Source organism: Corvus brachyrhynchos, unplaced genomic scaffold (assembly GCF_000691975.1).
Source record: "Corvus brachyrhynchos isolate BGI_N302 unplaced genomic scaffold, ASM69197v1 scaffold283, whole genome shotgun sequence".
In the NCBI taxonomy this organism is placed as follows: Eukaryota; Metazoa; Chordata; class Aves; order Passeriformes; family Corvidae; genus Corvus; species Corvus brachyrhynchos.
The window spans coordinates 3710137-3734839 of record NW_008237409.1 but is presented as its reverse complement, the minus strand read 5'-3'; the positions used below and the strand labels follow the sequence as shown (position 1 = coordinate 3734839).

The window sequence follows — 24703 nt, the reverse complement described above, 5'->3', positions numbered from 1 at the left end:
TTCTGACAACATATTCCTTATTGTGTGTGAGAGCTCTGGCTTTGGAACTCAGAGTTTGTGTTGGTTTTTGACAGCTAGGATACGAAAACCTGCTTCTCACGCCAGAATGTGATACGTCGTAGTATCTCTGAGTTTTGTTTCTGCTTGAGTGAACTTAATTCAGCTCTCATTCAGGAGCACCAACATTTTGAACAACTGTGGTACTCCTAAGTTCGTGTTTTGGAATAACCAGGCTAAACCCCAGGAATGGGTTGCTTTGTTGATCTAGCTCATGAGCCAGCTTTAGCCACAGACAACCAAATTGACCTGTTTCCCTGAGCTCGATATTCATCTTGTTTATCTGCCCTCTTAGGAAACTTTATGGACATCTTATGGCTCCTCTCTTTTACCCCAAACTTACCATCTTGGGGTACTGGTGACAGCTTTGTTCCTCCTCTTGGTGTCATTGGGCACGGAAGTCTTTAAAAATCTGATCCTGTTACGATACAGGTTATAATTTAAAGTAAAATACTTACTTTCACTTATTTATGAGAGTATTATGTACTTTAATGGGTTTTCCTATTAAGTGTAAATTCTGGATGGGCTGGTCAGTGCTGTCCAGGAACAGGAAGGAAATTGTTGCCTCCAAACTGAGCAGTTGAAAGTAACACATTAATACAAAGAAATGGGACTGCCTGGACAAGGGACTGTGGAAAAGGGAAGACAGAGGAAAGAAATCCACTGCTGGTGTCCGATGGGAATGTTTTGAACAGAAGACAAGACTCTAACAGCCCAGTATCATCTCAAATTAATCTCTGTCTTCCTAAGAGTTTTTTTTTAGAGTGTCTAACAAGGATTTGAGACGATTGCTTGTAATAATATTATATTCTATAGGCTTTTCCTGGCTTCTAATTTAAAACTTATTTTAAACAGCTCTTACAATCATTTGTGAGAACTTTGTGGGGTGTGACCCAAGTTTGCATCACTTGTTTGCCAAAACTCTGCTTCTTGCAAGTGATTGGTGTTCCTGCTATACCCCAGTGCTCTGAATATTGTTATTTTTAAAACCAGTGGAGGTTTTAGAATGAAAACACTTATAAAGTAGCGTAGAAAATGATGTGAAACAAGAGTGAATATTGCAGCAGTTTGTCAGCAGAATTAGTTTTCTGCTTTTGAAGCTGGCTGCCCAAGCTAGAGGAAGTATTAGTGTATACAAACACAGGCCAGAGCACCTGTGGAATAGCTGGAACATTTCCTGGGAGCTATACGGAAGAATCCAGCATTATCCAGTGCACTGTATTTATTGGGAGAAAGCCTTTCAAACATAGTTTGCCTTGGAAACAGGGAGGCCTCCTGTTATTTCTGAACAGGAGCACTGACATTCTTTGACACTGGTTGACACGGTGATGGGGGGTGTTTATCCTCTAAACATCTGCAGGTGATGGATGATTAATATCTTTGGGAAGAGGTGGAAAAAAAATGACTCAATACCCACAAAAACTTGGGTGAAAGAATCGCTTGAATGGGAAATGTTAACTTCTCTTGTTGGAGCAAGGTGATGGGTGGGGTTATCCAAGGGTTAGGCTTTTTTTTGGAATTGTGTTTATTTGTAAAACATGCTTACATGGCTTGGATGAGAATATCAAGTGTCAGTGCATGCACTGAGTCAGTATTGATCTGTTTTCTTACATCTGTTTCGTCCTGGCCCAGGGGTGGCTTCGTTTGAGGAAGGGATTTTTCAGTGTAAAACATAGAAGAATTTCAAGATAAATGCTATTGTAGAAATACATGCTCTTGTCCTTTCTGTTCTTTGTTTTCAGGGTGTGTAGTCAGATCTTTTCTGGGTGCTCTCTTTAGTCCCCCTCATCTGCCTCCCTCCCTTTCTCTCAAACATGGGAGCCGTTCATTTTAACTCTGTTGGATGTCAGAACACCATTTCTGCCAAGCAAGAGCTCGAGAGACCAGATGAGTTTAATGATAGTGTTGGGGGGAAGGGAGGGAGGAGAGAGGGGCCAGCAAAGCTAATGAATCACGTAACAGCTTTCATGGAAATACCGACAGCAAGTCATGTCCTCTTGGAGCTCGGGCAGTGAGCCATAGACCTTTTGTTCCCAGTGGAGCCAGCAAACCACAATTTGCTCTCCACTGGATAGTTTAATTCCTTAGTCACCTCTTCCTCCCACAAGTCATTCTTGCATGGGGGGGTTTACAGATGCTCTCATTTTTCAGAGTAGTAATACACTGCTGATTAAACTGGTATTGAAGAAGTTTATTTTCCCCTGGAGGGTAATTTTTACTTGACTTAAGCTTTTTTTCCAAGGCCAGTGAGGGCTGGCTCTGTTGATTGGTCTTGTGAGGTGACTTGACAGGACTGACATGATTAAATCATTTCAGAAGGACTGACAAACACCTCAGTCAGGGGCAGAGTCTCCTCTGCTCCCAGGCCAGCGAAACGGGAACAGCCAGACACTGTCACAGTCTGGACTGGCCTCTTAGAAGAATTTAGTCATGAGTGTGAATAATTTACCTCTGAAATTATCTGAGGCAGCGTTAAGTGATAATCCCCACCCTGATTCCAAGTTGAAAGGCTAATGAATGCTAAATTAATGGAAAAGATCATCAATAATTTCTGCTATGCTACAGGGCCTTCCCAGCAGTTTTCTGCATTGGCTGGGAGGATGTGCTGAGTGGGAATACTTTCTCCATGGGCAGGACGACAGCTTTTACAAGAAGAACTTTTAGGGCATGGCAGGCAGCAGGATGTGGTTTATGCATTTTGTGTGAGATTAATTTCCATCAGCAAAACAAGGCCATTTTTGGATGAAGGCGGAGAGATTCTGGGAATTCTGCTGAATGAGCTGGTCAGCAAGAACTTGTCCTGTGAGTCCAGAGCTGTGGACTGTGCTTTTGCCCCAGTGCTGATGGTGTTTTAGGACCTACCAGTGGTAGATCTAACATGATAGTAAATGTAAAAGCTAATTTTCTTGATGATTGTTTCATTAGTTTAGTTAATGTGCTTGACAGCTGCAGAGTGACGAGGAAACAGCCAGGGGATAGTTGTGATTGTGTTGGTTCTGACACAGTATTAAATTACTTGAAAGAGGGGAAAGGGTGAAAGGAGAAGGGAATAATGCTTTTTGGAGAAAAAGAGAAGCTTGCTTCTTTTTATTTGGGCTGTATTTGGCTCCTCAAGATCTTACAGTTGTAGAGCTGGCCAAAGAAATTTGAGCAAGTATTGTCCCTTGGTCTTCCTGCTGAAAAATGCCAGAGCTCTGGAGGTACTGAGGAGTTTATTCAGAAGCAGTCCTGTGTTCTGGACCTTCTACCAGTATTTCAGCAAAGTAATCGATCTTATTTTTTTCTCTTTTCAATTCTTCCCCAATTTTACTAATTTACTCTTCATAAAATCTGATTTCCACAGGGAGTGTAGTTTTCAGCACACCATGAGGCTGTACAACTGAGGCAGAGTACTTCTCTGTTTTCATTTGTACTGCACTGCTTGAGGAGAACTTAATTTGACTTTTCTGTGATTGTTGCAGACTGACACTAGAAGATTGACAAATACTTGATATTTTCATTATTTTCTGATACTTTCCCATTCTGTATCTCCAAACAGTTTGAGCATGGTGATTGAAGATGATCTAAAACTGCTATCTGTGATGATGGTAATAGACACTGTTAGATTTTCCATGCATCAACTTTTTTCTTCCTGTAATCCAAAGTAGGCGTGTGTTCACAGGTCTCTTTGGAATGTTCCATCTATTATATTTCATGCAATGTTTTTCCACAAGCATCAATAGATATGGATTGCATGTTCTGGGGCAGAGCACTCTGTCCTCGTGTGCTGTGTGATCATCGGTCGGTTCTCTCAGGCTATAAATTACATCAGAGCTGCAGCTTTCTGCCCTTTTCATCAGGCTCTGTAGCACACAGCTAACAAGCTCTATGTTTTTCTCAACAGCAAAATTTACATTTGAAGTTCTTACAGGCAAATTTGGTATTCATCACTGGAAAAATGCACTCTTGGGAAAGCACAGGGCTAACAGGAGTTTGCAGGGTTCAGTTCTGAGCATGTGTAGGGGATGTGTTGGCTGAAACAGGGATGTATATTTTCCATTTGTTACCAGCTCTGTAGGTTTTGTATCTTGACTGGAATTTGTTCAGTTGCTTAGGAAAGCTATGAGGAGCAAAGCAAACGTGTCCATATCCCATGAGCAGAGTTACGTTCCTCTCACATTCCTGTCCTGATGGATGCTTTGGTGCTAAGTGTTAAAAATCATTGCTACTCAGGCAAGGAAGAATTTTACCAGTAACTCCAGTGGAATCATATTTATTAATGTATGGGATGAAAATGGCTCTAGGGACGGGGTGCAGTTAATCCTTTGACACATTTTACTTACGTTGGATGACTTTTCTTTCTTCCCCAACTGAATTAAGGAATCCCATCCTGTACTAAGGATAGAAAGCTGTTTTAATTAGTCTGAACAATGTAGAATACAAAGGTGGCTTCTTCCCTGCATCTGGAGGATATTCTTTTGTATTTTTCACATCCCAAAGGTCTTCTTCATTTTGCCATTGCAGAGATGTAGAAATCCTTGTGATAGCAAATAATTATGCTCATATAATCACTTTTATAAGGGTTGTTTCCACAACGGTGTGGATAATGATACATTTGTTGGCAGGAACTGAGTTCTCTGCAATACGGGAAAGTCCTTTGAAAGTATCACTGAATACTTACTCTCATAGACAAAAATGGTTGTGATTCTTGAAATAAAACAGAGGTAATTCCCTGTGCTCGTGCAGAGCAGAACCAACTCAGCAGAAGGTTCATTAGTCATAATTAACAGCTGGTAAGTGAGGATGACTGAGTTTCCATGAATAGGAGTCGTTCCAGGGACTGGTATTCTCTGCTTGGAAAGCTTCTCCAGAGCGCAGTAGCCCTGGTGTTGTCTATCTGCAGTAAAGTGAAATAGTTGCTAAAGTGCAGCCTGTAGAGAACATGTTGCATTTTACTTATTTAAGGCTAAATCCTGGATTTTTTCTAAATCCTGGATTTTTTTTTTTTCAGAAAAGAAAAAACATTAAAAAATTCTGTGACCAAAGGGAAGTGGTTCACAGTCTTGTTCCCCAGAGCATGTAGTGTCAGCAGTAATGCTGGGAGGGGATAAGGTGATGGTGTCATGTCCATCCCTGTCTGGAAACATTCCTTGAATGGAAAGAGGTGAAAAGTGGTGAAATTAATTTAAACCTTCAAAGGCTTTTCAGCCTTTGTCTAGTGGAAGGCTGTGTGCTCAGTACAGCCTGTTTTCAGCTGACTAGAGCAGTGTACGGAAATATTTCAAGTTACGTTGTTCAGAAATATTTCAAGTCAAGTTTCCAGGCCTCCTAAAGTCCATGGCAATAACTTTGCTTAAGCCAAAGCCATGGGTCCTAGGATTACAATCTATCTTGCCACGAGGTGGGAGGCACAGAGCTCTCATAGTTTATTTCCAGGCTTTTCCAGTGTGAAAGCTGATGAAGATGGAGGTGTCAGAGGGGAAGAGCCCCTTTTTGAGGGGCTGGGGATATTTCCACAATCCTTATCTTCTAGATCTTGAGAAATGCTTTTATAAAACCTTGTTGAGTTTGAAGAATGGACTAATCATGTTAAAAATGACTCTCAGCCTCCTCCACACATAGTTTCTTTGAGGCTGCTTGACTGTGGAAAATCTTTGACTGATCTTTTAATTAAAAGCTTTTTTTTTTTTAACCAAGGAGTTGAAGCTCTTCCTGCTTTGAAGTGGGCAATGTTTTATAGATAAACATCTCATTATGTTATGAGCTTTCTCCTCTCCCCTTCTGTCTCATTTCTTTTCCTGATGTGTCTCATCCTGTGTTGATAGTTCTAATGATTTCAGCCCAGTTCCCAGTATTGGCTCCCTTAGCGCTGTGCTGGGCTGAGCTGAAGCTCTGGATGAGCTGTGGAGACTAAATCAGAGTCCTCTCCCCACCCCCTCACAGAAGCAGGCTGGAAGTGACAATAAAACTGGGTTTATGATGTGGTCATCACATTTCAGTAAACAAAAGGCAGTTGTAACACTGAGGCAATGCAAACTGGTTATTAAGCATTAAGCAAACAATTTTAAAAGAAAAAGTTTGTAGCTTTTAAGTTCTGCCCTTTTAGGGAAGGAGGAGGAACCTCTTTTCATGTTTCCATTTTTGATCCCTTTCCCCTCCAGTCTTTCTGGATTAGCAGGGTTTGGGAATTCATGAGGAAAGAAGTTATTTTGGCTCGGTCAGCGCTGGCCTTTTGGCCGAGTGTGGGGCAGCATTCCCGAACTGAAGGTTGGGATCATGGATTCCTGACACAAAGCATTCCACAGCAGTGCTTGGAGAGGCATTTTCAGCTTCTTTTCCTCAGTGATGGCTCTGCTCCCTCAGTGGGAAGGACAATGAATTAGAGCAGGATCCACCTTTAACAAAGTAAGCAAAAGGGTGATAAAGCCCCATGCAGGTATCTCTATCAGTTCTGTGATTCAGTCCATAGCATGGGCTCCTGAACAGTTAAAGGTTGAGTAAATGACCCTTCTAATTGTGAAAATATTGATATTAAGCATTTCCCCTATTAAAATCTACTTTTGGTTATCCTTTGTGCTTGTGGAGAGTTGTCAGGTGTATTTTGATGGTTAGAGGAGTGATCCACAGCACCTGGCTTGTCTGGAAGGAGCAGGGTTCTCATTGTTCCTTCCATTTGGATTCTTGGAGTGGGAAGTTTTAGGCAACTCCTTCATTAACTTGAACCACTTGAACCACTGTAAAAACCACTGTACATGGAGAAACACATCTACTGATGGCCACTGTCAAGTGAGTTGGTAAGGTTAGATTTAGGACTGGTTAGTTTTGTTTGCTTTTTAATTTCCTGTACTTCTCGAAATACTCAACACTAGTATTTTATCCCTTATAGTTGTATTTTCCAGAAATGGAAGTGCAGATGTTTTATCACCACTGTTAACCCAGCAATGGCTGAATGAAGAACTTCTGGGCTAGATTAGCTGGGAAGCTGCTGTGTGCACTGAGGAGAATTAGCTCCTTGTCTGCAAGCTAGAATCAAGGAAAATCCTGGGATTCTTACTCTAGCTAGTGGTCATTTATCTCAGGAATATTCCTAGTACAGCCATAGGAGTTGACAAATTAGTTCTCTGCTTTATCTTGGAGCAAATCCCTGCTTTTTCTGAACAGCACGTTCTGTTAGTAACTCCAAGGATGTTCCCCACAGTCGTTGCTAAACACCTTCTGGACAGCTGAAGCCTCAGAGCTAACAGGTAGGAAAACAAAGGAAACGCCAAACTAACCAACCAGATCAAACAGAAAATCCCTCATTGCAGTGAAACAGCAGTGATTTTGTCCCTCTTCACAGAAAAGTTCACATTTGTCAATATTTTTCTCAAGATTTTTAAACAATTGTTGTCTAAAAAACCACCAAAATAGAGTCTGGCTTAAAATTGATTTTGCTGTAGCTATGAGATGATTCTACCTGATTCTATCTTGTTTTTACAGGTGCATAGGCAGGAAATGTTCCAGAACAAACAAAATTAGGAAGTGTCATAGTACACAGAAATCCCAATAATTTTGGTGTGCTAATGTCACAAGTATATAGAGTCAAGGCCCCCCTAAGGAATATAAAAATTATGTATTTTTTAAATAATGAGCTATGATGGTTGTGGAAATTACAAATTTGCATTAAAACCAGCAAGTAAGAGTACTTCGTTTTAAAAAGGGAAAATTCTCTATTTCTGTAACTTTCACCAGATAAATTTGGAGATAATGCTACATATTGAAAGTTTCAGTCATTCTTTTGTGGGGGTAGACAAGGGGTATAACTTGTAGATGACTAAAGTTTTTGGCAGGCCCAGTGGTATTAACAGTTCCAAAAAAAGTAGTGTTGAGTTTACCATAGGGATATTCCAGCAAGTGTGGGATATAGAGTTTCCCTGAACATTTGCTTTGGGTGGCTCAGTGTTTGTTATGCCAGGTTGCTGGGTACTCCAGAAATCCAAAGCAGCTCAGGGGTAGATTCCATCCCACTTGGGACCTGCACCCGTGTTGGCAATGTGGGTTTGTATCCCTCACTTTGGGGGTGAACACAGCAGCACCCTTATGATTCCCTTGGTGCCAGAGCCTTGTGGAGCCCTGGAGCCCCTTGGATGCTCCTTGACTCTTGAGCAGATTGGAAAGGGAGGTTTGTACTTGGGAGAGCAGAGGTTGGGCATGCACTGAGCAGTTCTTGTCTCTTAGCTCAGCCAATGCATTTTCCAGATGTATCTTTGGATTTGGGAGCTAAAGTTCCCTCTTTTACAGTAGAGCCTGCACTGCTTTTGTACTTCTGGGTTTAAAGTTTTATTCCAAGCAGAGATATCCAGGCTTGAGTTTTCATTTGAGACTTTAAAAACTTGCAGGAAACTCAAGTAAATAGCATCAGAAATGGTCAGAGGGACTCTTTTGTGTGGACACTGGCAAGTCTCTCAGGGTAAAGAGATTTTAACTACTCGTGCTGTTATTCAGAGAGGAATTGTATGTGAACAGGCCCGTAAAGAGCAGAGAAAGTCAGCTGAAATTCACAATGAGACTTTGTGAACAGGGTTTTGATCAGATCTCGTCTCATTTACCTTCTGAATGCGACCTTGTTTCCACTGTAACAGAATTGAGCTGTGGTAAAGTGAACTTGAAATTCAGTTGTTGTGGCTGTGCTGAGCTTGGAACTACCAGATACTGAGTAGAGCTGACCTCTTTCTATTTTCATTTTAACACTTTTCTGGAAGAGTTAAATGTGACTTTCTGTGCAAGGATAAGATGACAGAGTTATTGATCAGATGAATCCAACAAGCTGAAAATAAAACATGTGTGATCATTCCTTAATTGTGAGCAGACATTTTTCTCTTCTAAAACCAATATGAAACTTCCTGGGGGCTTTTCTGGATTCTTGAGTACTTGTTTAGATGCTAAAATTTGAACTAAAGGAAGATGCTTCAACTATAAGGTCATCTCTACTATTGGGTTACATTCCTGCCATGGGAGAGTCTCTTGTGGTGGCCACCCTTGAAAAGAATGTCCTACCAATAGTTCATCTGCAGATTTAAACCATTGACAAGTAGTTTGATCATGACTTAGTCTTTTAAGTTACCAAAAGTGCCTTTTCTTGTGTGTTTTTTGCACTCCAGATTTCTAGACTCATATTTCTAACTAAAAAAATCATCCAACCTTTACCAAGTGTTCAGCTCAAATGTCAGGGGTCTCTGTAAGTCTTAAATTAGGAATTACTCAAATCAAGATGCTCATTGCTGCTTTTTCTTTTTCTTTGCTAGTGTAGCTTTTTCAGTACAGTCATCTGTTGTTCCCTAATACTTTGTAATATAATTTTTATTTCTTTTCAGTCTCTTATTCTTTTCCTCCATCTCAAATCTCAGTACCTGAATTGCTTTCCTACACTCTCCACAATGATTACATAGATCAAAATCTTTGCATTAAGCCTTTTAGCTCTTTCCTCCTGTTGCATATTGTGCCTGTTCCACAGACAGTGCAATCAGGAAGGCCAGACAGTCCAACAAGCCATTAAAATAATCCAGAAAAAAAGTTAATGTTTTAATTACTCTTAGTCTGTGTTGCTAAGTGAGTAAAAGGCCCTATTTGAGCAGAAGCTTCTATATATAATTAGTGCTGGATTATCAAAACCACATTTGTTGTTCTGGAGCCATCTCCTTGTCTTTTTTTAAAGCTAGGTGGAGTACAAGTGAACCTTCCCAAGGAGTTGCTGACCTGTGAAGGTGTTGCCTCTGTGACTAACACTCTGCAAACACACTGATTAGTTCGGAACCACCATGACTGGCCAAGCCTTGGTTTGCTTTGTTTGCTGCAGAGAGCACTGTCTTTCTGTAGGACAGCCCTAAAAGAGATGGAAAACGATGTGCTCTTCTGAGTTTTTGAGGTTTATCTGAAGGAGTATCCAGTGCTGTTGTTGTGGAAGAATGCTGACATCGATCCCGTTCAGCTCGTTCCCTTTGTGTTTCAAGCAGATCAAGCCGTGATAGTTTGCCACAGTACAATAGTGTCATTCTTTATCCTGCCTTTGCCTGAGCCGATGGTGGAGCAGAAGTTTCAGCCATTTCACTCTCGAATATGAAGTTCTAAAGAGCTTAAGCAGTTTTGAAAATATTAGTAGGTGCTGGTTGGTGTCTCTTTGCAAATCCAGCCTTTTGCATCCAGTCCCACTCACATTTCAGCCCCCAGGAAGCTCTCAGGACTGATTCAGAGCTTCCTCATGGCTTGGTTTAGTTGTGTGCATCCCTGAAGTGTTTGTTACCAAGCTGTCTTACCATTCCCAGAGGTTTAAGGATAGGAGCATTAAGCAGGGTGGCAGAATGTGTGCAGGGATTTTGTCTCTGTAGGTTTGCTATGAAGTAGCCCAGCACTGCAGGTAAGGGCTGCTGTTATATCTGCCCTACTTCTCAATGTTTGCTTTTCCTCATGCCACCGTGAAATGTGTCATCTCTGGTCAGCAGGGAAGTTGTTTTTTAACTGTTTCATTTGCTTTAAACAAAGTTTTAAAAAAGGCAGTAGATAATAGGGTGTTGCAATAAAAGAGATGTGTGCTGAAACCTTTTAATGAAAAAGTACTTTAAAGAAGTCCAGTGTACAACAATCCTTCCTCTGTGCTTTACAGTCACCATTTCCCAAAGGACATCCCTAGCTGACTCTTAATCAGTCTCAGTATCAATCTCAGGATCAATGCTGGAACAGAGTGAAAGGGATCTGCCAAGTCCCCTGGGCTTTCAGTTAAGCTTCGAGGTCTTAGTGGCTTATCCGCTTTTGAAAAATGGATTTTAAACACCAAGTTAATTAGGTTCTTGAAAACTTTACTCTGAGTTGACAAAAGAAGTCAGAAAACACGTCCAGGCTCCCTGTAACCTGTGCTGCTTTATCATAGGGAGTCAACAGAGAGTGTGGTGACTCCAGACTAATGCCAGCTTTTGTGACTTGGCTGTGACTCCATTCAGATCGATGATGTCATGAATCCCATATTAATCCATTGTGTTAAATGGTTCCTTGTGTGGCTGGAAATCAGCTAAAGAGTACTTGGGTACTGGAGGAATTCTGAATATAGCACAAAAAAAGCTGCTGTTGTCTGCCTTCTAACACCAGTTTGTAAATCTGTTGTGAAAGTCTGAGTGTTCAGTTCGATGTCTGGTGGCACCTAAGGTATCTTCAGACATCCCAGTTGCTCTGTCTGCCTCTGGAGCAGGAGACGGATCTCCCTCAGGTGCTGTCAAATCTTTCAGTGCAGTGAAAGTATTTTAAATATACCTAAAGGTCATCTGAAATGGCACTAGACAGCTGTATTTTGGTGTCCTAGACCAGATGTCATAAACCAGGTGGAATTAAGATGCTCCTGTGACTCTGGTTTGTTTTACTGAGGAACTAAAAGCAGTGACAGGACCTTTCCCAGGCAAAGCTGAGCACAGGGTACCCGCCTGCCTTGCAGGGCTGTCACTGTGTGTTCCTGGTGCTGCTCTGGATTCTCAGCACATCCTGGCAAAGCGTGAGGAAGTGCTCTCATGCCGAGTCCAGGATCTACTGGAGTCACAGCCAGAGGATGAGCTGAAAACCAGAATTGATAAGAAGGACATATTTCAGCTAAACCACAAGTGCTAGAGCACAGTAAAAGTGTGTGGGGTGGTTAAATAATTCTTTTTATTTGCTGTACAAGCGTGGGCTGTTAATATTCCATTTACTTAGCCATGGTGCTAAGTGCTTCCAGCCCACTTGATTCAGACTGACCTTTTCCTCAAGGAACCCCTTCTCTATCTGAGGCTCAGGAGTTCTGTTCAGATGGGAAATTTTATTAAAATATCGTGGCGTGTGAGAAGAGAATTCCAGAATGACAGAGCCACCCCAGTCTTCTGTTGCCAGGGAGGCTGTGAGTTAGTCCTTAATTTCTTGTTGCAATCTCTTGCTGCACTGTCTTTTCTGAGGTGGATTTAGGGATGACAGACATGGGACAGTGAAATTGCTGATCTGTTACAAGAGCAGGAGCTGGAATGACAAAGCTGTAACATCCCTCATGAGAGGCCAAACTTGTCTGCAGGCAACAGTTTGCCTTTCTGAAATGTATGAACATTGCAGAGTGCTATGAATAGCTTTCTTTTATTTCTTGTTAGTTGTCCTGCCCTTGCAATTCAAATAAGGTATCCATTGTTTAAAAACATCACACCACAGCTGCATCTGTCTCCATGCTTTAGTCTTACATGACTGAAATGCTTTGTGAGATGACTCCGTGATCAGTGCTTAAATTACCTAGATGGGCTCTGCATGCAGGAGGCTTAGTACCTGCTTAAACTATGGAACAATGAATTACTGACGTGGAATTTTGATCATGTTGAAGGAAAAAATGTGTTTTTATTGTTGTTTGCTTAAGAGATGACAGGATTAAAATTGAGGAATAAGGTACTAAATGGAACATTCCCTGTTAACTCCACTGTGGAACAGCAGAAGACCATGGCATTAACCTTTGGGTTATTAATATGTTGATGGAGGGAAGGATTAAGAAAAGGGCAGGTTGTGGGATACAAATGGGACAAAGGCCAGAGGCAAATAATTTTGTATTGACTCCAGTTCTAAAAAATAGATTCAAGGCAGAAATTAGAACATTTTCAAAGATGTTTATGTAGTCAAATGTTGTCACTTCCCAAGTGAGATTCTTCCTCTGCTCTGGGGCTGAGGAAGCAGGTGTTTGAACTGTTAGTATAATTAAGGGTCAAGTAAAATAAATGTAAATTCAAGGCTGGTGCTTTACTGCAGTGATATGTGCTATCTCAGAGCACATGGAATGTAAAGGCAGACGAATTAATTGAATCTTCATTCCAAGGTGTCACACGTGTCCCCCTGTGACTGGTAAAATGTTTGCCTCCTACTCCGCCTTACCCTGCTATCACTGTAAGTACATTGGCTCTACTGCCTGGATGTTACTTCTGGTCAAGAATCCTGTGTGTTTCACCTTGGAGGATTGGGAAATGTTTCCCTCTATTCCACAGTCCATTTTCTGCTGGTTATGGATGTCCCTATGGAAGCAGCTAAGAGCTCAGATCAAAAATACATCATAATGTGTAAAAACTGAAGAGTAATCCTGATCCTTCTGTGAGAACCATCGTAGTTGTGTTGAAAATGGGATTAAAATGTCGAAAGATCATCTCTAGGGGTCAACTTTTATCTCATTAAAGTGATACTTTGGCTTTTGACGCCAGTGGGAAGTCAGGAGTGCTCCCTGGCAGCAAGTGATGCATGGAAAGCTGCACAGCAGGGCATGAGCCCTGGTCCTAATCCTGATTTAGTGTGCCCTTGGGTGAGGTGTTTCATTTCTCTCTGCTTCCCTGTCCCGCAACCTAAACTTAATTATGTGTTTCAGAGGATTTGAGTTAAATAGCTGTTAATTTTAAAGCACTTGGAAAATTATAAGCTCTATCTATTGTTATGGTTTAATGCCTCACACCTGAAAAGTACAGCTGAAAATGGAGAAGCTCTTACTGGGCACCCAGGTGAGGAACATGGTGATGAGGTGACCTCCACTGAGATTCAGGGCTGGTTGTTTTTCTCTGCCCTGCTCAAAAGCAGCAGTGAAGTTCTGCATGATTCCAGCCACCTAAAGCAGCAGCATAAATCAGGGCTGTATTGGATTCAGCGGCCTGGGGGGCACGAGTCCGTCTGGAGTCTCCCACAGCCCATCACCAGACTGGGGGCCGGTTAATCAGGTCACCAGGGGGACTTGCACCGAGTTCGTGCCTATGGAGCCTCGGGCTGTGGGGTTGGCAGTCATTGGCAACTGCTACACTGCTCAATTCCACGGTCATTCAGAGGGGGGTTGCCCATAAAATAGACTTTAAAGTAGTGTTTGTACTTGATTTGGTGTTTTGTGATCAACATACGCACTTAGAACTGGGTTTTTTTCTGGGCTCCTTGTGGCTTTTTAGTACTGTGTGGTGCTTGTGGAGAGTGGAGTGAGGAAAATGTGTAAGTCTTTCTACATCATAAAAAAACCAGGTTGGTTAATGGTTATTGGTGGATAGCAGAGGCTCTGTGATTTATGACAGAGCAAGTCAGCAGAGCATGGAGTCTTGCAAAACACGAGGCACATTGAGTAAGCTCAAAGCCTGCAGTGGTTGGCAAACTGGTGGAGTACAGATAATCCCAGTTAAATATAATTAATTGTTATCCTTATGTATATGCCTTCCATTGCTCAGGATCATGTTGCAGTTGTCATCTGGTGATGATTAGAAACACGCTGGCATCTCTACAAATGCTGCATATCTCCTAGGAAAAGGTGGCTTCCTTAGTGCCAAGCAATTTGTACTAATGTGTGATTGCCTCACTGTTTCTTGTAATGTACAGAATACCACCCACTGTATATAGAATACTGCGTAGTCATGTACTGACCAGTTCACAGTCATGTTATTGAACTGGCTTGGGCATTAAAAAAGTTTTTAGAGCACTTCGTTTGTCATAAAATTTTGTGTGAAGGGTAGAAAAGCCTCTCAGATCAAATAAAAGCCCAGGACATAGAGAAGGCTTTAAATCACCCCTTAGACTCCATTGAAGGGCATCTCTGACCATTTGTAATGTGGATTTTACATCTTAAAACTGTAGTAGGGTTACAGCTTGTGTGAAAACTGCTTCTGTACACTGGACACTCATCCTACTCCATGGTCAAGATGCATTCAAGTGCTCTCCCACCTGGACACCTGCCTGTGCCTGAGCTGGGATTTCTCTGCTGGAAGTCACATCACATCGTGGTCCTTTCAGTGTTCTGCATGTCCTTCATCTCACAGCGTTGGCTGCATGAGCACCAGGAGTTTTGCTTGTGTGCTGAGCTCACTCTGAGTACCTTTTACGGGTGCCAGATCCTGGCTTGGGAAGGGGATGATCCATGAGCTGGGGCCTCCGGCTCTGACAAGCGGGAGAATTCCCGTCTCCGCTCGCGTGGTGCTTTCCACCGGAGATCCCGGAGCTGTGCTGTCCCCTCCAGCTGTAGGTGACTGAATGAAGCTGCGTGGGCCTGGCTGTCCCTGTAGCTCTTCCCAAAAACACTGGAGCCTTTGTCTCTGGCCTCACCGTGCCCCTGCCGTGACAGAGGCTCTCTGTGCTCTCCTGCCAGCGCTGCGCTGGGTTCAGGGGGCTTTTCTTCAGCTGCTCTTTGTCTCGGGGTGTTTATTGTGCTGCTGCAGAGAGTGTGTGTTTGGGGGGGAGGAGGAGGGGCTCCTGTTTGTGTGGGCTTTATAAACCCAGTGCATTCTTCAAAAGAGATGCTGAGCAAACGGGGTGGTGTTAATGTTAACCCTCCCGTGCCCTGCGTCGTGGAGAAGGCTGTGGGAGGGTGATGAGGTTGCTGTGTAAGGTGGGGGGTCTGCTCCCCCTTTGCTCTTAATGCCCTTTGATTTTCCGTGAGCACTGCACATGTGTGTCGGCAAAGAGCCTCCCGAATGTGGGGAGATGGAATTCATTCTAGGATTTCCCCCCAGAGTCCTTCTGGAACTTGTTTTTATTGCAAACACTGGCTCACAAGCCCTTTCTGTTTGCATAACTCGCTCTTGCATCCTGTTTATGTGGCTACATTGGACAACATCTCCTCATTGTGCCATATCCCCACACTTTATTCCTGTACTTCAGGGCTTTTCCTTTTGAATAAGGTCCTGAAAGCAGGATTTTCTTAAATTCACGGTGTTGTCACTTGCAGTGGCATGTCATACCTTCCTTTTGAACCAGCTTCTTCTCTTTAACCAGCTTGTTACAGCTTCCATGGTTCAGATGTCTCTTATTGTTTCTTCAGTGCCTGGGGTCCTGTATTTCAAGAGAACTTTGAAAGATGAAAATCAGCAACTCATAAACTTCATTTCCCTTGTAATCACATAATGCTTTGCATTGTTTGGTGGGGAAAAAACCCAACCAACGACCAAACAGAACAGCATCAACTCTCTAAGCTCCTTTTGCTCTCCTTCCATAAGAGGATGGGAATTTATAACATGGAAAATCTCTCATCCATCTCCGCAAGAAGCTGCAGCAACACAATTGTCTTAGTGTTGGAAGTGCCAGAAGAGTTTTATATTTCACTGAATCTGTGCTCAGCATAAATGTTTCAGTCCTCCTTTTGTGATGGTCTGCCTAAATAGAGAATAATGCAAATAGTTTTGTGTGTGATAAAAATACATTTTTTTCAAAGACAGTGTCTTTTCTTAAGTTACTGAACTTTTCCCCAGAAATGATTAGAATTAGATCCAGTATTTCACAAAGTAGTGTGAGGAACTTTTACTTTCAAATAATTAATAACCTTATATCTTTACATCAATTTAATTAATAGGGGGTTGTAGTTCATGTGTTGCAGCATTTACGTATTACATTATTACACTGGGAAAAAGTTCACCAGGCTGTGTTCCTTTGCAGGGGGTGGGAAAGGAAGAAATGCAGAATAATACAAGCCTTTGAAACATGAATCCACACACTCAGTCATGACTAAACCTATTCAAACACTCAGGTGTTTTTTTCCAGGACTGCTCTAGGCTCCAGCATTGTTGTTGTGAGACTAGTTTTCTTCATGCACTAACTCAAATTCACTTCATCCCTCGTTTTTGAAGGAGCAGTTTCGGCTGCGAAGCGCACAGGGATCCCAGCACCCCGGGAATTGTCCTCCTCTGTGTCCAGGGAGAGAGCTGTGCTGCGTGGTCAAGCCAACACCAGGAAAACACAGCCCAGCCCCACCTCTTCTGGTGCACCAACTCCTACCAAACACGTGCGCCCCACCAGCAAGTCCAAGCAAGAGAATGAAACTGGTGACAAGGCTGTTCTGGAATCTCAGGTTAAAGAACTCCTGGCAGAAGCAAAGACGAAAGATTCGGAAATTACCAAACTTCGTTGTGAGTTGAAGAAATGCAAAGAGAAAGGGTCACTGAATGCTGAAGGAATGGGTGCTTCCAACCAAAATTTAGAATCAGTATCACCTGCTGACATAGATCCGTTAATAAGGACCCTTCAGGAAAAAAACAGGACTTTCCAAAAAGAGCTTGCTAGCCTGGGAGAAGAAAACCGTGCTTTGAAAGAGAAATTGCTTTATCTAGAGAACTCTCCTCTCTCAGACACAACCACAAGCAGCGGGGGCGACAGCAGCCTCCCAACCCCAACTACCCAAGAGTCCAGTTTTGGAAGCCCATCCAAGAATGTGTCGAGGGGTGAAGTGGAGGAGCACAGGCAGCACGTGAACGGGGGTGCCCTGCGCAATTCCGGTTCTTCCAGCAGCGATGTCACCAAAGCCTCCCTGTCCCCCGATGCATCCGACTTTGAACACATAGCAGATGTACCTTCCAGGCCAACATCTGCCAGCAGCAACCACTTCAAAGGCTCCAAGTGTTCCACTGCAGGAAGCTCTCCAAACAACATCAGCGACCTCTCTGTTGCATCTCTTACAGAAAGAATACAAAAGATGGAGGAGAATCACCACAGCACGGCAGAAGAACTGCAGGCCACTTTGCAGGAGCTGTCGGATCAGCAGCAAATGGTGCAGGAGCTGACAACAGAAAATGAGAAGCTGGTGGAAGAGAAAGCTCTCCTGGAGACTTCCTTCCGTCAGCACAGAGATAGAGCTGAGCATCTGAGCCAGGAAAATGAGAAGCTCATGACTCTCCTCCAAGAGAGATCCAAGAATGAAGCTCAAGAGGGGAAGGTCCTCGAGCTGGAACAGAAATGTGCAGAAGTTCTTGAAAAAGCACAATTTGAAAGAGAGAAACTGCTCAACATTCAGCAACAGTTAACCAGCAGCCTGCGAAGCTTAGAAAGGGAGCATCAGGATGCCCAGCAGGTGATTAAAAGCCTGAGAGAAGAAAATGAGAAGCTGCTTAAACTTCTAGAAGTGGAACAGCAGAGCAACAGCACAGTGACAAAAAGTCTGGAGGACTGTAAAATTGCCTTGGAAGGTCTGAAAATCGAGAATGGCTCTCTCAAAACTCAGCTGGAGAATGAGAAACAAAAGGCTGCAGAAATCAACGTGATGGGCTGCACCTCTGACAACTCTGAGGTGCAGGAGATGCTCAAAGTAGCCCATGCAGAAAAGGCGCAGTTAGAAGCCTCTTGCACTGAGCTGAAACAAGAGCTGCTGAAGGCAAACAGTGAACTGAAGCACATTCAGGGGCTGCTCTCTAAGGTAAAGCAGTAACAGCTCTAAAATAAAGTGGTTGTTTCTGTCCTTCCATAAGTAGGTTGGTCTTTACATTGTTGTTGAGCCATTGATCATAAGTTTCAGGATTTAAGTTGTATGATTAGGTTTGAATAGAAGCTGGGGTTATATGGTTATATTGTCTCAGTTTCTGCTGCTATATCCGTATTTTCTCAGAAATAACTATTAGCATAGCTGTGTTTATAAATTCATAACTATTTTGTCCCAATACCTTCTGTAGAAAATTACTCTTTTAATCAATAGAGTTGTGTCTATCAATTGGAGCAAAGAGCAGATCAATAAAAAATTACTTTGATATTACATGAACAAATAGTGTAAATCACTTGCTAATCAGATGGAGAGAAGGGCATGAATAGTTAGCTGTGAATATTAAATTCTGAATAATTAATCAGAATTAATTAGCAGTGAATTATAGGTGTCATTGGTCCTGAGACCACAAGGACATGAGTTAATGCTCAGAGAAGCTGATAGTTGCCAGCAACATGGCTAATGATGAACAGTCAAGCTTCAGATGAGATAATTCTCATAAAACAAATACTTCTACAAAAAAGAGAAATACTCTGTTTTAGGATAGGTAAAGTAATGGGAAAAAAAATGTTTTAGAACAATTTACCTCATTTGTGAGTTCATAGCTTTGCTCCCAACAAGCTTAAGCAAGTTACTGTCCCTATTTTCTGTGTGATCCTGGATATTCAGAGGAACTGCAGTGTGAGGCATCATGCAACAAGTGTTAATAAAGCACAAGCAGTGATAATGTCCCAGGGCTGCAGAAGGAGTGAGAGTGTGCAGCCTTTCCTGTATGGGGAAGGGAGCATGAGAAGAATGATAAAATTGGCTGCAGAGGAAGAGAGCATTGCCAAAAAGCACCTCCATGGTTTGAGTGATTTAGAAAATCCAGATGTCCTTTCAGCTAAAATAGGTGACCACAGCAAATGGAGTTAGTAGGGGAAGCTCCCAAGTGCTTTCTGGAGCTGCAGTTCATGAAGAATAAATGAAAAACTGCTGACTCTGAACCAAACTTTTTATTGCTTGGTTTGGAAACCACAGATTTCCGTCTTTTTACTCTTCCCTTCCCTTGAATTAAGCTGTTTTGAATCACTGGCTATTTGTGACACCCAAACAAGACCACAGGCTTCTGTAAGGCTGCCCTTTGGTGAGGCTGTGCCAGTGCTGCTCACTGAGTTGGCAGCCTGCACCTTTTCCATAACTTGTTCATACTCAGAGAGCTCCCCTCAAACCTGGAAGCATTGATCAGTGGGCTGAGCCAACAAACTGAAGTGCAGCAGATTCCCCCTTCAGTAATTCCAGATGTCCCATATCCAGAAATACACTTATCTGCAGTAGCTGGCTCTGTTGTGTGTGTTTTCATAGTCCATTGAAAATGCACATGGTAAAAGCAGCAAAATGTTAATGTGGATGAGCTGATCATCATCCTGGCCCTAAGGCAGTGATATCACTTTCATAATGTGAATCAGAAATAGATGTGGAGCTTTCTGGGTATATAATTCTTCTCCCTTCATTAACTGCAGAGATTGGTTTGGAATTGTGGTCATCATATAGAAAATTTCATTTCCTTTGCAGCATCATGTATTATCTTTATTGCCAGGAAAGAAAACTGACATTCATAGCTCATCTCTGCTTCCTGAGACTCTCATTGGCATTGAAACTGGGTGTACTCAATGCTTAGAACACAGGTTCAGCTCTTAAATCCATGAGGTGCCCAGTGAAACCTCTAATGAGTGAGATCTCCTAAGAAATAAGGACAAACTTGCAGCTTTCTTTCCTCCCTCCCAGGCTGAGAACGAGTATGGTCAGCTGAAGGAGGCGTGTGACCGACAGGCCGAGCAACTGAGCAGAACCAGCCAGAAGCTGCAGGAGAAAACATCAGAGAATGAAGCAGATATCAAAAACCTGAAAGAGACCATTTTCGAGTTGGAAGACCAGGTGGAACAACATCGTGCTATAAAACTCCACAATAACCAGCTCATCAGTGACCTAGAAAGTAGGTGGAGCTGGAGAAAGGGATTTTAGTGAACTTACTTGGAGGGCTCAGTATGGCTGCAACAGGGAGGAGGCCTGTCCTTTACAAATATTCCAGTTTGGGATATTCCCTTCTGTTCATGAACAGAAGTGCTACTTACACAGATGGTGCTAGAGATGGAATATCGGAGCCAGTCTCCAAGCCTCATTCTTCAGTGAAGGAAGTATTGCCCGTTCTAGAAACTGGAATCATTGCTCTTTTTTTAAAGAGCTTTTAGGGCAAAGCACTGGGAAGAGCAGTGAAGCCGAGGTTGCTGTGGATGGGGAGCTGCCACCTGGTGGAACCAGTGGCTGTTCTGCACATCAGTGATCCCTCGGGATGTGTGTGCTGAGTAAGTGAATCCACGTGGGATTCTCTAAATTTCAGTCTGGTTTAATACCTGAAAATAACAGGATGTATTTTGGAGATGTTTGAGTTCTGCTGTTGGTTCCATTCCTGATCATTCAGTTTAGTTTATATTAATGGCTTTGCTAAATTTCTGTTTAGTCTGTTTTAGTGGCATTACCAGAAGCAAAACCAAATCAGCTGCTCTGCCCTCCCATTTTCACTTTCACTGTCGCCCTCATGTGTTTAATAATCTTTTCACATTTTTTATCATTCCTAGGTAAAGCAATGAAGCTGGAAGAACAAAAACAAGATACAGAGAGGCAGCTGAAGGCTCTGACTAAGCAGATGAAGGTAAGGTTTAAGGTCCAAGACAAAGCTAAGCTGATCTTTAGTGCAATACTGGGTTTGAGAGAGGCATTGTGTTTTCCTAGAACAAATGTGGAAATTCTTTCTGCACCCTTTAAGTCTTCATTCTCTTCACTTTGGACTTCTTGGCAGTACTGGAGTGGAAAGCTTAGCATAAGTTTCTTTGGCAGTGTTTTTGGTACTATAAAGAGGCAAGTGTTTAGTTTGACCCCAGCACCACCTTAAAATTGTGGGGAAATCTTGGTTGCTTGTGATTTCTGCAATAGAGACCAATAACTAAGTGCTCAGCTCGAGTGGGTGCATTTTTACAGCTGTTTGGGGTTGTAATTGCTCCCTTCCAGGAGGACACAGAGGAGTGGAGGCGTTTCCAGGCTGACCTGCAGACTGCAGTGGTTGTGGCCAATGACATTAAGTGTGAAGCTCAGCAGGAGCTCCGTGTGGTGAAGAGGAAGCTGCAGGAGGAGGAAGAGAAGAGTGCCAGACTGCAGAAGGAGCTGGATGAAGTGAAGGGCAGCAACAGGTTGGTTGTTTATCATTTACCAAGGCCAGGAGTCGATCTGTGTGCCTGCTAACACGCATGCAAACAGTGCTTTGTCAGTAACTGTTCACTGCCTTGGATGTGCATCTTGTCTGTTTGTAGCTCTTCTGGCAGATTTTGTTGTCTCTTATTCTGAGAGGTTTCTGTTCTTTTTCTTTTTGGCAATCTAGTTCTGTCAACTAAGCCATGAAGGTTTTAATCAGCAAATATTAAGTAGTAACAATTGCCAATATCCTCTGATAGCTTTGCTCTCAATATGGTGATGCCTTCATAACTCTGTGCAGCTGTATTAAACCATCTGTGGAAAGGTTGGTTGGGTACAGGTATTCCATGGGACATCCAGAAGAGAACTTCTAACCTGAGGAGAGTCAACGAAGAAAGCCAAAGTAACACAAGCAGTCATCTTTTCATCAGAAATGCATGTCAAATTAATTTTGCTCCCCTGAATTTTGCCATTTAATCTCTCTCCTGGTAAATCCATGGCCATTGGCAGAATGGCCACAGGAAAAGCGTGAATCCTGTCATTTCTTTCAGGTGAAGTAGCAGTCTGGCTCTACATTGCACTTATTTGCTCACTGTTTTCCATTGAGGAGTTTCCACAGCAGCTGTACAGTAGATGGGACTAAAAACATGGGAGAGCTTTTTTGTGGAGGTGCATGGATCAGAATTCCTGGATTGAACAAACAGAAAAACTTGAGAAAATAAAGGAATGTTTTTAGGCTGTAGTTTCCTTAGAAGAGTCCCAAGTGGACGCACAGAAAAGCTATTACAGACTATGTACTCAGACAAAATGATTACCAGACAGTATTTAAGTTCTGGGCTCTGTTTCCATTCCTAATTTGTTCTTAATTAAATTTCTCTTGTTGAAAGCAGGGTTCCTATATGAGGGTGGGGAATCATATTCTTATAGTTTCCCCTCCGTATTATTTTGGCTTTTAAGATATGTTTGATAGTACTTGAATAGAAGATGACCTGCTAATTTGCAAACAGGAATATTTATCTTCCATCTAGAAGGAGCATTATCAGCTCTCTGCTATAAGAAGCCTGAGCTGCAAATAGTCCTTTTTAAATTGGAACCCCAGAATCCATACAGCTGTAGTTCCAGGACGAGGTGTTCAGATGTGTGTTTAATGAAGTCAGTTTTGGCATTTGTGTTTCCCTCTGTCACACACACACACGGATTTGTCTGTCTCTGTCACGTTGACTCTCTGTGTGGCTTGCTTTGAGTATTGCCTTGGTCATGGAGCCAGATATGCTGTCTGCAGTGGGCAATATTGATTCTCTTTCAAAGGCAGGTAATGAAACCAAATTTTGTATCTGTCAGGATAATTAATTTGACTCTCAGAGTGTGCAAAATGTCTGTACTGAGTGGTATGGGGAACATAATGAAGCTTGTTGAAGTCACTGTCTAAACAAACCAGTGATCAGCAGCTAAACACTGGAATTCTAAAACTCTGCTGACCTATGAAACAAATTCCTGAAGTCGCCAAAGCTCCTGCTGAGGGGCAGTTCTACACTCCCAGATATTTTTGCATTCCTGAGGTCTCTGTCTTCCCCACCACCTCAGCTTCTTTCACCCAGGAAATGCTGGGGGTATTCTCATTGTCACTTTGTTGGCTTTCACAACTGCCACTGCTCAGAATCAGCAGTAGGTTCTGGTACCTGTGGTGGTTTTGATGTGTGCTCAGCACTGGTGGAAGCAGTCTGTAGCATGATACCTTAGCAGAATCTATAAAGTATTCCTCATGTTCGCTAATGCTGAGCAGCTGCATGCTCAGCTGAATGTCTGACAGTCCCTAGTGAAAGCTTCCTGTCTGATTTTTAAGCTCTTATTGGAAAATGTACCTTCCAAAGAGCTTGCTACTCAAAGGTTTTTGGCAAAATCTCAGCCATCTCTTGAGGGTCATTAGGCTCCACCTCATAAATTCATCTTGAAGCCAATTTATCTCCTGCGACATCCTGCCATTTTAATGTTTGCCTGTGGCTGCCTGAGTTCCTGCATCCAAGTTTGATTTCACCGTTACGTTCTTCTAATCAGACAAAAAGTCATTTTTGGTTTAGGAACAGCCAAAGAACTTGCAGAAAAAATCCTGATGAGGTCATCAGAGTTCAACTGAATGAAGGTAAGAGCCTCCCAAAGGCATCTTTAACACGGATTAAATGTCTAGTTCTATGACTAAGAATGTTGGGGAGGAGGTTGGACAAGCATCAACCAAATGGAGTAAGGGAAAAAGGAGTTAACTTGTCCCAAGTTAGGACTGGTTGAAGCTACAAATTGATTAACCCATGCTTCAGGCAGTCTTCTATGGTATTTTACATCCTAATTAATGTTATTTCTGTGCAGTAAAATGCAGAAGCTTACAGTGCAACTGTATCCTCACAGGTAGTGGAAGTTGAAGTTAAATAGTCTCCATCCTTGGAGGTTTTCAAGACCAGACAGGATAAGATCCTGAGTAAAAGTTTCAAGGTCTTGCTTTGACTCTTTGGCTTCAAATTTTCAAAATTATTTTGGCACTAAAACATTATGTGCCTTGGACCAAGAACATGGAGGGAAGACAGTTGGGCCAGGAGTAGTACTCAGAGAAATTAAACCTGTAATTAAATGAGCGACTTCTTAGAATAATAAAAAAATTAACCAGCTCTTCAAACGGAAGCCTAAACTGAACATTGTGATGCATTCCACTAATTTGCTTCTGTTCTTCCTCCTAAAGTCTCAAATGCCACGGCATGGCAGTGTCACATGCTTTTCTCCTGGAAATGAGCTTGTACTCTGTGTATTCAACCCCGCTGTCAGTCTGTATGTGCTGATGTGCTGCTCATTTGTGCCTGTGTTTGCAGCTGTTCTGTCGCACAGAGGTTTCATAGTTCACCCTGCTCTCACAGCAAGCAAAGGAAGATGGCAGAGCAGGGCCCTCAAAGCAGGGTTTGTTGGCTCAGTTTGCTCCTCAGAGTTGTTTGGTGTGGGGGTTTGGGTTTGTTAGGGAGTTTTTGGTGCGGTTTTTTTTACACTGGGGGAGGTTATTCCATCCCCTTTAGTGCAAGGACCCTGAAACTCTGGCTGAGGTAGAGCAACTCAGCTGCCTGGATGGGTTTACGTACTCCTTTGGAATGAATAGTCTGAAATGACCAGAGGAGAGGAAAGCAGGAATACTACCATCCCTGTCCCCTGCATTGATTCCCTGGCTTTAAATAATTACTTTCTTCCGAT

General features: G+C 42.6%; 1 protein-coding gene across 4 annotated transcripts in view; it reads left to right on the top strand.

Moving 5' to 3' along the window:
- SPECC1 (sperm antigen with calponin homology and coiled-coil domains 1) overlaps positions 1-24703 on the top strand; it is a 77467-nt gene that overhangs the window by 23641 nt on the left and 29123 nt on the right. For 3 of the 4 annotated variants that reach the window (XM_017731024.1, XM_017731023.1, XM_017731027.1), the window contains 4 exons: positions 16632-18190; positions 20018-20225; positions 20869-20942; positions 21299-21477. In XM_017731024.1, the coding sequence (XP_017586513.1) occupies positions 16632-18190; positions 20018-20225; positions 20869-20942; positions 21299-21477 (2020 nt within the window). Of the gene's footprint in view, positions 1-16631; positions 18191-20017; positions 20226-20868; positions 20943-21298; positions 21478-23556; positions 23619-24703 lie in introns of all 4 variants that reach the window. The other variant, XM_017731025.1, reaches the window with a different exon arrangement.